This window comes from Rhinichthys klamathensis, unplaced genomic scaffold (assembly GCF_029890125.1).
Source record: "Rhinichthys klamathensis goyatoka isolate OS25496 unplaced genomic scaffold, OSU_Roscu_1.1 h1tg000578l_1, whole genome shotgun sequence".
Lineage (NCBI taxonomy): Eukaryota > Metazoa > Chordata > Actinopteri > Cypriniformes > Leuciscidae > Rhinichthys > Rhinichthys klamathensis.
The window spans coordinates 644,511-657,072 of record NW_026607042.1 but is presented as its reverse complement, the minus strand read 5'-3'; the positions used below and the strand labels follow the sequence as shown (position 1 = coordinate 657,072).

Sequence of the window (12,562 nt, the reverse complement as noted above, 5' to 3'; positions counted from 1 at the left end):
ATCGATTTGACTGCACTGACATCATCCGAGGACAAAACAACACAAACTGAAGTGAGCTGTATAATGGCACGTCGTCTATAGCGCTGAACACTTCTCTGGTGTAGAGCTGCGTTACAGCTGCAACATGAACACAAGTGTTACCCTGAAGCTGCTTTAACTGGTATTGTATAAAGCAAGCGCGATACATATATGTGACTTGACATGATGTTTCTTTTGCCTTTTTCACCAGTGGCAAGTAATGTGAGAATTTAGTTTTGAACTAAAAATAAAACTAAACATTTAGACCTGCAATCAAAGTCCATGTAATATACTCTTATTAGATCAAAAGATGTGAGCATTCTTAAAATGTCTGTTAATTTGTGAGTTGTGTTATATTGTTACTTTGTTTTTAGGGCCGGTTCACACAGAACCCACGGCACTGCTTTCTCCATTATGTTTCAATGTAAACGCACTAGACAGACGTGTTTGACCGTTGCGCTTGTGTCTTTTGATGCAGTTTTCTAAAAACCCGGTGCACAAGTTAAGATAAGTTCTCAATCAAGTCACACAGCCCTGTCTGCCAATGAACAACATTTGTTGTGAATGTAGTAGATTCTAAGATGTCCAATCACATCTGATCACGCATGTATAACACTAGACGATCTCAGTGAGTGATAATCACAGAGTCAGCCACTATTGTTCAATATAGCTTCTACTTACTGAATATGGGACTAGATCCAGAAGAGAAACTGAGGATGCAGTTGTGTCCATTTAGGACCTGAGTGCAGTTTCACCCATGCATGCATCTTCCTGAATGTGAATGTGTGTCGTTAGATCCAGACAGGTTGCAATGGGGTATTTCAGACAAACATAGTACAGTACATCTCATTCCCAAACACACAGCAGCCGTTCAGTGTCGGGACAAAAGACATCTCAAGGTCGGATCTGTTTTGACACAATAGTGGGAGTGGTTCAGGATGAGGACGCTCAATGGGGAGTAGATTGAGACCGAATGAAAGTGTGAGACAGACACAAGGAAAGACAGGTGACCCTCCTAATCTTCTTTGAATGGCCACCTGGGTGTTTGCAGGCAGGGCTGGGCAGATTACAGCCTTACACCGACTGCATGCCATTATACGGTTAATTTTAGCCCTGGACATGACTGGATTACAAGGACAAAGTATGAATCAGGGTTGCAATCAAAGGCTGGGAAGATTATTATGGAGCTAAAGGAGGCATGAGGGATCAGATCCACTCAAGCTGTTTTTCTAGCGTTCACACCATAGCATGCAGCTCTGTGTGGGAAATATGATGCCAGAGTAACAGTGTTTAATGTTAACGATCACTGAATGGGCCAGTTGGACAATTGTGTGTGCAAGTTACAACTTAGCCTAGTTTTGATGTAAAGGAGCACAAAGATACAGCTTACGCACTACTAAATGCGCTGCACCATTAAACTTAGTTGAAACATAACTCTATGTTATTATAAACCCAAAAATGCCGGCAGTCCATCAGGGTCGACACTGGACCAGCACCACATATCGGCCACCATATCATATCAGCCGATAAATGGTCATTTTTAATGTTATCATTAAGTAAATTTGGCCGATATAATATAAGCCAATAAATACTGGATTATTTCCTTCAGATGCGCACTGTTCAACATGATGGTTTTTAATTGCTTGAAATATGTTTGGAATTAATCACTTTGAAAAGGAACATATGGTTCAGTGCAACATGTGCAGCTCAAGTCTGTCATATAGGCCATATGAATTATAATGAGAGCATTACAGTAAAAGACTGTTGTGAATTATTTGTGTGCCTGTTTTAGCACAGCGGAGTTACACCTTCATGACTAGCAGAGTCAAGTTCACTTGTGCTATCTATCACGGCCTTTGCATTTGTAAGTTGTAATATTATGTTTATTTTGAGTATATATCTGATTTATCACATATAGGATGCGTTTGGTTAATTAATGCGGTAATAAAGCGGTGGGTGATCATCTTTAGCTTCAGCACACGCAGCTCAAACAGCAATGCACAACATTAATAACTATGATTGGGACGCTCATATTACATAACATTATAAAGAGAACACTATTGTTATGAAACGTGAATTCTTTGGGTTTAGTTGCTGCTGTTTCAATGTGTTGTTACGGTAAGAGCGCATCCACAACTGGAGTTACACTTTCTGACTCGCACGCAACTTAGTTCAAGTTCACTTGTGTATTCGCACCATTTTGTGCAGATATAAGTTGTAATATTACGTTTATGTTGAATATAAATATATGATTAATCTCATTAGGCTGCGTTGGAAATCATAGGGCGCTACATAAGGTTATTGCAGCACACCAGGGGTCGGTTGCACCGGTTGAAATGCGTTTTAAGTCCTATGTGCAGAATTAATATCTGTTGCTCCTTCTTGGCGTAGCGCACATCTGAGACTAAAACTTACACCACATCAACGGTAGTGTAAAGTGAAAAGTCTTGACTTGTTCGGACAATTTAAGATTAGTTTTATGTCTGTGAATTTATTTTGAATTAATGTAGACATGAACTGCAATGTTTATGGTAATTTGTGCAACGTATTCAGATTTCAGAATAAGAATTTGTGATTTGCAATAGGCTTATTTGTAGCTCGCTCACACTTTTAATAAGCAGGGACAATAAATACTATTTACATGCTTAGGATGTTTGTGTTGTAAGAATGTAAAGAGTTCAGTTATAAAAATGCTGACTTGTAACGTTTACGAATTTAAATCAGATGGCTTCACTTCATATGATGTCATGAGCAACTCAGTTCTTTATTATTAGCAAAGTTTGTAACCATTGTGACTGGCAGCTTAAATATAACTGGGGCAGAATGTGTCAGCTGGACGTGCTTCATCCAGGCTGGGCGTAGGTGCGCCGGGTGGTAGTTTTAGTAGGTGCAACAGGTGGACATTTTAATCAGAAGGCTGGAGGGAGTGTATGCTTACATCCAACATCCGGCTGGAGTGACTGGCCCCGGGGAGCACTTCCCAAAAACACCTAACCTAAAGTAGATCAGAGAGAACATGGGTGCCAGTACTCTCTATAATCTATTTGAACTTATGATAGTTTTGAGGAATGCAGTCGGTATTGGAATCTCGAGTACCTCTTAAGAAGCTGTTTGCCCTGCAGATGAGTGTGTATAAATAGCCCTACGTGTCATAGACATATCGCTATCTTAAGGCCAAATTACACAGGAGTGTTTTGTAAAGAATTTGAGGGTGTAGGTGCCACATATGCATTTTTAATTTTTATATTTAACTTGTATTATTATACAAAGTCAATGCCTTGCAAAGTTTTCCACCAAAGTAAAAGCTTGACAGTTCAACTCTTGTTAAACCCTCAAGCTTTTTATTTTGGTGTAAAACTGCATGTGATGTGGACTGAGACACTATCACATATAAAAAGAGGTTTAAATCCACTTTAAAGTTTAGGTAAAAGTCAATGCAAAGCCTGGAGGGCTGGAGCTCTTCATTTTGCTTTCACAGTGCACCAGATTGATTGCATTAACAAGGTCCATCCCCAATAGTCTGACAGAATCCTGTGGGAAACACTCTTAACCTACATTAGTTGTGGAGTGTACAATAGTATGTGAGTTACTTAGCTCTAAAGAAGATGACAGAATACACTTTTTGTACCTGATGGTACATTTAAATTAGGGCTGTCAAAAAAATGCATTTATTTCATGTACCATCGTGTTTCAAGCTCCGTCTGACTGCCTGTTTTCACTTCTGTCAGTAATATGCTTGTCTTAATGATTAAGAGACCAGGTGTAAGTGCAGAAATGAATGTAAATACTTGCTATACTGACATTGTATAACATGAAAAAATTCATACCAAATGTCACTGGAAACAGTCTGTTAGTGTGTTCAGTTCAGTCTCCGAATGTTTCAGATAGTCCCGGCATTAACAACTAGCTGACACATTTTAAGACTGAACTGAACACAAGTTTACAGACTGTTTCCAATGACTGAAGCAGATTTTAAACAACATCACTGAGTCCAGTAATATCCATTTTAAAGTCACTGTCCATTATAACACCCAGGTTTTCAACACTGGGCTTCACATATGATTTTATAGCACCCAGATCCAAATAAGGGGCTCACAGGCGTTGCCAGGTCCAAATACCATGACTTCTGTTTTCCCTACTTTGAACTTTAAAAAATGTAAGGCCATCCAGGCTCTAACATCCTCAAGGCAGTCCAACAGTGGTGCTATGGAGTTTGAAAGGCAGATAAAGTTGAAACGAGAGTGAGAGATATTTCCTAAAAATAGACCCTGAAGGTAGTAGCATATAATGAGAATAGAATAGGCCCAAGAACGAAACCCTGAGGGACTCCATAATATGACAGAGATGCCGAGGATGACAATCCCCAAGGCGGACCGATGAACTTCTGTCAGACAGATAAGGTCTAAACCTCTCCAACGCAGTACCTTAATGCCAACACAACGCTCCAAAGGAGACATCAGGATGTTATGGAGTCAGTGGCTAGTAACAGGTCATTAAAAACTTTTAACAGGGCTGTTTCTGGGCTATGAAGTGATTTAAAACCAGATTGAAACACTTTTTTGCAAACCATGTTGATTTAAAAATAACTGCAACTGTGTAAAAACAACTTTCTCTAATATTTTGGAAAGGAACAGAAGTTTTGAGATGGGTCTGAAATTAGCAAGAGTAGAGGAATCCAAATTTGATTTCTTGATCAATGGTTCCACTATTGCATGTTTAAATTTTGGGTTCAAGGGTTTCAAAAGCATTTTTTTTTAAATGAGGAGAAACGATGTCTATGCAGCAGGCAGATGATTTCATTTTAACAATGATATCTCAAAAAAGAGACTCAAGCTGGTTAAAACAGCAGAGCACATAGTGGTGATAGATTGATCTGCAGAGGGAGGTGAGGTGTGTGCTCTAACTGCAGAAATCTTGTCAACAAAAAATGTTAAGAAGTTTTAACAAATCTCAACAGAAAACTCAAGATGATTGAGGAGTGTTCAAAGCAGAATTAATAGCACTGAAAAGAACACAAGGCAGTGAGTTGTTGAGAAGTACTCAGACTTTTCAGTATTAAGACATTGAGGACATACTATTAAAAGCATCAGAAACAGTTCAACAGTTCAAAAGCTAAAGTAACGACAATGACGAGCTGGGACACTTGGTTTAGGATTACAAGAAAGATAAACGTAATAATACAGGCAAATACTTCAACATCACAAACAGGTAGTCCACATAATAAAACCAGGGGCCGTATTCACAAAGAATGTTATCTTACCACTAGGAGTACTCGTAAATCGCACCAAAATATTTTAGCTAGGAGTTTTCTCTTAAAAGTTATTCACAACGCCTTTCAGACCTACTCTTAGTAAGGAAAAATGACAACTCCTAAACTAAGAGTGAGTCATCGTTGCTATGGATGACGTCACTTCTCATGCACGAGCCTCCTCGCAGTGATCACGGTGATTGGTTGTTAGATGACAGGGCCATCATGCGGGACATAACACAGACGCAACAAATCATGGAATTACGATATCTTAAAATGTCTGTGTCCTACACAAAATAATAATAGTAATGTCATCGAAATGCATATATAATGACATGTTTGTGCAGGCCCCAGTGTAATTCTAAAAAGGCAGAGAGAGAGAAAAGTCGTGAATTAAAATAAATTAAATCAAGGTAGCCTAATACCCTAATGAAAACCTCCACTTGCCTAATAATGAAAAACAACACTTGCATTAACACTTGCTTGGTTAAAGGGATACTCCACCAGTTTTTCTTATTAAACTATGTTATTCCCTTAACTAAGACGAGTTGATACATACCTCTCTCGTCTCAGTGCGTGCACTATATCGCTCTGTATTGCCGCAAAACTATGTTAGCACTTAGCTTAGCCCATGCATTAAATATGGGCCAAGCAGAGAAGCGACCAAACACTTCCACGTTTTCCCTATGTAAACACAGTTACTCGAGTAGTGTAACTTGACCTGGGCTGGTGACACAAAATAAACCGTTGCGCTTTTCTAAGCGTTTAAAATTGATGACTATATTGTATGGCGGAATACCATAACAATTGCTTTTGAGCACTTCGACTTGGCGCAATAATATCTTCACTCGTGAAAAGTCCTCTTACCGGTTCCCGCTTCCTCTCCCCCTCCCTCTGACATTTCCGTCAATACAACCAACGTGACATGCGCCGGTAGTAGTAGTTCGAGCGGAGTTGACGAAGTAACAGGTTGTTGGAAGCTAGTTTGTGTACAATAATGGTTAAAGCGTGCATCGTAAAGGGTTGTGAAAATAAGGAGAATGTACATAGTGCTGTCATTTTTCACCGAATTCCAACACACCACATACAGCGGAGAGCTTGGTTAGCTGCTTTGAACAAGAATCCCAAAACACCATTGATGACGTGTTTGCTCCGAACATTTCACAAAGAAGGACTATACCTGCACAGGAACACGCCTAAAGGATGAGGCTACACCAACAATATTCAGATCACTTACAGAAAGCCCGTGGTCTTTCGCCAGCTCCGGTCTGTTCTGGATCATATCTTTCTTGCCTCTCACGGTCCACAAGAGCTAATTCCTCCTCCGTGTACTCGGGTTCAAACAGATATGGCTCTGGGTCTTCTAAAAGAAGTCATAATCATCTACAAAGTCCGCCATTGCAAATGATCTGCAGTTTGCTAATAGCACAGGTAGTAAAAGTCACGTTGGTAGTATTGACGGAAATGTCAGCAGCTGGATGCTATTGGAGGGAGGGGGAGAGGAAGCGGGAGCCGGTAATCTTTTCACGAGTGAAGATATTATTGCGCCAAGTCGAAGTGCTCAAAAGCACTTGTTATGGTATTCCGCCATACAATATAGTCATCAATTTTAAACGCTTAGAAAAGCGCAACGGTTTATTTTGTGTCACCAGCCCAGGTCAAGTTACACTACTCGAGTAACTGTGTTTACATAGGGAAAACGTGGAAGTGTTTGGTCGCTTCTCTGCTTGGCCCATATTTAATGCATGGGCTAAGCTAAGTGCTAACATAGTTTTGCGGCAATACAGAGCGATATAGTGCACGCACTGAGACGAGAGAGGTATGTATCAACTCGTCTTAGTTAAGGGAATAACATAGTTTAATAAGAAAAACTGGTGGAGTATCCCTTTAATTGACATCCTATTAGCCTAAATAGACTACTTAAAGCAAGGAAATGTTGCTCTTTTTGAAGTAATGTAATAGTTGAATGACAGTGGATTATGAAGTCGCCAAAACGTAAAAGAAAGCCCAACTGGACGCAGGATCAGTTACTGCTGCTGGTCGAGTTGGTGCTGAAAAAAAAAAAAAAAACATAATAAAAGTGAAATTCGGCACTGGGATATCAAGCAAAACTAAGCGTGAGAATGGGAGAGGATTTGTTTGCAGATCAATGCAGCATTCCCGCTTGTGTCGCGGACCCCGGGCGACTGCGAGAGGCGGTGGTGTGCGCTACGATCCTTTGTGAATAGGTCTTAGTGAGTTAGGAGTCCTCTCGACTTCTTTTAAGCTGTCCCAGACTTAGGTGCTACTTTTAGGGCTAAAATGCTTCGTGAATTACTCTTAGTGAAAAAAATTAGGAGTCCTAAATTTAGGAGTGACACGCCCATTATTTTTAGGAGTTGCTCCTAAATTCGCCAGTTAGGAGCTACTTTTAGCCTTAAAATTCTTTGTGAATACGGCCCCAGATCTAATGTGTGTCCATGCTCATGTGTAGGGCTAGAACAAACTGTACAAGTTAAAAGGCTCAACAAGATCTAAAAAATATGTGACCAATGGCTTAGAGGGACAACAAATCTCCAACTGTTAAAACCCTATCATATTTTGGCATAATTCCAGCCAAAAAAACCCCGGAAAAGTCATCAATAAAATCTTTAAGGGTGGAAGATAAATCACACCACTGGATAAAGTGGATCCAGCTCAGAAACATTGAGCTCAAAACTGGAGTACGAGTAAGACCGCAAATGTCGGCAGTTAAATCTAAGTAGTACCCAGTAGATCTCGGAGAACTAAAGTAAGTGCAGTCCAGCAGTGAAACCTCTGGAAAAGAGCTCGACTCACCAACACTCATCCAGGATTCAGTCACACATAGTAGATCATATTGGAGGTGAAAAAGTCATTCAAATAAATATTTTGTTGGCTAGCGATCCAGCATTTACTATGGCTATCCGAGAGCGGGGAACCTGGAGCTCCTCATCTGAGCTGACCACCGGTACACCCAGGTACAGGATCCAAAGAACGCAGAACACGAAGATCAGCGCGGGGAATACCGCTAGACGAGAGCCCAGCAGGCGTCATGTCTTCCGAGAGTTCGACAGAGGTAAGACAAGCAGAAATGGAGGAGGGGGAGTTTTCTGTCTGCCCAAATCATAGATTGCCATATTTTCTATGTCAGATCTGATGTTGATCATACACCAGTAGAGAATCGGACTTACAATGGCTGCCGCGTGTGCGTGTCCATTGAGTCCATGAGACCGTAGGTGACTGTCCCATTTGTCATTCTAGGTTTCAGAAAGGTGCTTTGCGGTCGATATGCGCCCTCGATGCGCACTTTTGCCGAGCCACAGCAGACTTCTTACCGACAGGCAAAGCAGCGTTACGTCACGAAAGTGCGCACTCGTAGGAAGACCGCGAGTGTTTAGGGTGCCACGCGCAGTAGCCTAGCCTGAACCGAGAAGGCTACATCACACTCACTAGCTGTGTTTTTGTTTGTTTTTTGCAAAGTGAGGGACATACTTGATAATGTTAGATTGCACATCGTTAACCCAATGAGTACGATATTATCACAGACAATAAATATCGCAAACCCTTAATCCTTAGGTTCACCAACTTGAAATTTGAAAAACTAGCCTACTTCAATTGGGCACTTCTGTAAAGCGTCTACAGGCCAGCGGCAGCGTTTCAGAAACCCTGATGTAATGACCTGTGGTACGAGTGCCTGCAAACACACACTCCAGATGGCCCTGGAGCCGAGCCATAAAACACAATTAAGCAGAGAGAATGCAAGTCTTGAATATTTGAATGCTTGTCCATCTGATGCAGAAGCATTGGTGGTTTGATTTCAGGGGCACGGCGGATTAAGCAGATAATCAAACATCACGGTCATGGAAATAATATGACACTGTGTAAAGCGCTGGCTTCCAACATCTACTCACGGGTCAACACAAACATGTGGGCTGAAGGTTGTGAAGCGCTTATTGAGATTCTCCAGCCCAACATTACACTTGAAATATCAGTGTGTTGTGTGTAATATTCTTTATGGTCATTCTGTCATCCTTTACTTGCCCTCATGTGGTTCCGAAACTCATGAATTTCGGGGCTTCCCACCAGCACCACTCAACCTTTGCAGATGATCCAGACCTGTGGGATTAACTTCTCTGCAATGTCGTCTGCCATTTTAAATACCTGAGCCCCTAAATTAGAATAGATTCTGATTGGCTGTCAGTGTTTTATCGTTCAACAGCTGGGAAAAAAAATCTTTCCAAAAGTAATCCGAACGATATCGTTTCTCTACATCGTTATCGCTATAGCTGTGGTGTGACCTCTGCTATTCTTTAATATTGAGAACGATTTTTAAAACTATATCTTTATCGTTATTGTCCTTGGTGTGAACGGGCCTTAAGAGTGATGTGAAGTTTTAACGCTGGCTTTCAGGACCGCCACTGGAACAGCTCAACCCACCACTAATGCCTCCCTCTCCGAAGCCTTCACTCTCTCTGCTCCTCTCGGCGGATGAGCTGCCAACCTCCACGAGAACTGCTGAGAACATCACATCTGTCCAGGAGCCGCTGAAGGAGCACCTCTACACAAGCACTCAATGACCCCACACACACCTGCATTTCTTCTCCTCTCTAGCTGGTTTTCTGAACTAGTTGTCTAAAGATTGTTTAACGCTGCTCAAAGGTGGCATTAATGCATTTACACAGCAAAACAGTATTGATATTAGGGGCTGAGGTGGGTCAGAGCAAGCACAATTTAGTCTGGCACTGCGTCTTTACACTGAAGGCACAGACCAGCCTTAAATCGGCTGTGTAATAAACCTGGCATTGTGTACTACAGCGATTGTTGACTCCTTGATGAACGCTTTGTTCTGCTAAATACATAAATGTAAATGTTGAGCAGCAAATCAGCATATTAGAAAGATATTTGAAGGATCATGTGACACTGAAGACTGGAGAAATGATGCTGAAAATTCAGCTTTGATCACAGGAATAAATTACAGTTTAATATATATGCGTTTAGGCTATTTGGTCAAATAATACAGTAATATTGTGAAATTTGATCACAATTGAAAAGAACTGCAGTTGGGTGAGCCTTGGAGACCAACAGAAAAAAAGAAAGAAATTAGTTGAAAAGCTAAAAAGAAAAACTCAAATATATATATTTTAGTTTATTTTTTTTAGCTTTTAAACTAATTTCTTTCCTTTTTTCTGTTGGTCTAATTAGAGATTAAAGCTAAACTTAAATGCATAATCATCAGCATGCTGGATGAAGCCATCTAAAACTGTGAAATAAAAATACAAATGAACTAAGCTTATAAGCAAACATCTCTGCTGATGAAAACCACTGAAAATGAGCAACAGAATGTAGTTTGTATTAAATCAACTAAACACAGAAAACAACTGAAATTCCAGCAGACATTCCCAGCATCCCTCAGTGAATAAAACAGCTCAGACGAGCCACATCTCCAGTTACAGGTGATGCTGGCCATGCCATGACCTGAAGGTTTAGAATTGTACACTCCACATATCAGATTTCTAGATATTTGACTGATTGTCGTGTATAGGATCAATAATGCAGGACCAATGATAGAAAATGGCTTGTTTCCTCTGACGTGCAGCCGCTGATATTAACTGACTACAGTAACATCTCGCTTTCTGGGCATCATGTACATGTGTGGCTAATACGTTCCGTGTTAATAAAACTCAAATGTAGCTGTCCAATAGTGACAGTATTTAAGGTAAAACAATAATGCACGGTGTCAACATCAGCACCAGTTTGAAGGTCTGATAGGCTTTATGAAATCGATCACTGAAATGTCCTTGAAAGACTGCAAACCAGAAACATTCAAAACAAACATCTCCAAGGCATTGCGCTCAAAATAGCAAACAATAATCGGCAATTAATTGTGTGTCGACCGCTAAAAACGACCATCAAGCAAATTCCAGCTCATGTGCATTTCACAACCTTATATTTTAAACAAACATTACATCAAAACAGACACTGACAAGCATAAACACACACGCAACTTTACACGCAGAGATGAAGTCACGTTTCTACTCCAATGTGAGGCTTATGTAATGATCCATCTAGTGCTCATATGCCCATCATCAACATAATCATATATTATAGACACAAGGATGATGACATATAACAAAACGATAAAAAGAATAGGCTATGTCCAGAAATAAACTCAATACCGTTATATGTTATTATGCCAGTGACCTTTAACAAACATCATGTAATAAAATCATCATACATGTGCTAATCACGCATTACATCCATAAATAAGTAATTTATCTACTCAAAAATCGACAACTAGAATGATAAACCTTTAAAAACAGATAATGACAGTAAACGAGCATGAGGTCATTATATTTATGTACATACCTGATGTCAATTCCACCTCAAGGAAAGAAAAGCCCTTTTGTTTACCTCTTCCTTCTTTCACGACGATTTGATATATTTCCTTATGAATACACGAGTAAATAGGTAACTTAGCTGCTAACGTTAACGTAAATGTTTTGGTTTAAAATCCTCCTGATGTCCTTCGTGTTAGCACAACGGCTAATATCTTCAGATCAACAAGACCGATTTACAATGATCTGACTCCACTGTCCACTGACCATCTGTATTTCAAAACAATAAATGCATGCCCGATAACAATGTTAAGATTTCAAGTACAGTTTTACTATTTTAACCGCTAAACCCTTTTTCATTCGTCTAGTGTGTGGATGCTAACGCTGATGCTAGCACACACAAACAGAGCTCACAAACCTGTTAAAAAATCTAACTTTTAAAAAAATAATAATACTTGAAATAAGGAGCTGAGAAAATATTAACTGGCTTATTTAGTTAAGTTTAAATGCTAAATAAATTGCCAGATATTTATAGCGGTTATGATCTCATCTCGTCCGTGCAGCTTTGAGGGCTAATCCTGAGAAATTAAATATTTCATCTAGCAAATAAAAAATAAATAAAAAATCGATTTGCCTCTTTAATCTTTATCATACCCTGCTTTATCTGTCACTTACAAATAATTTATATATTAATATTTAAGGGACTCTTTTCTATTCTATTCTAATAAACCTCATCAAATAAAGGTGCAATATCGTCTTATAAACACTAACTAATTAATATATCCGACTATCTAGTGCGTTATTCGCACGTAAAGCCTTTTTCTAGCTCAAACACGCAGTGAGTGTGTGCAGCGCCTGAGAGACTGAAATAGCAGCACAAACTGACGGTCAGACAGACACACACACACACACACACACACTGACTCCAGCAGCAGTATCATATACTGCCATCTGCTGACAC

At 39.9% G+C, this 12,562-nt stretch overlaps 1 protein-coding gene across 2 annotated transcripts in view; it reads right to left on the bottom strand.

Annotated features, from left to right (window-relative positions):
• ip6k1 (inositol hexakisphosphate kinase 1) overlaps window positions 1-11,733 on the bottom strand; it is a 58,949-nt gene extending 47,216 nt beyond the window's left edge. The window contains exon 1 of one of the 2 annotated variants that reach the window (XM_056239982.1): window positions 11,633-11,733. Coding sequence is in view for 1 of the 2 variants with exons in the window: in XM_056239981.1 (XP_056095956.1) it covers window positions 700-750 (51 nt within the window). In the remaining variant the exon portion in view is untranslated. Of the gene's footprint in view, window positions 1-699; window positions 893-11,632 lie in introns of those variants that run through there. The other variant, XM_056239981.1, reaches the window with a different exon arrangement.
• Window positions 11,734-12,562: the final 829 nt, after the last annotated feature.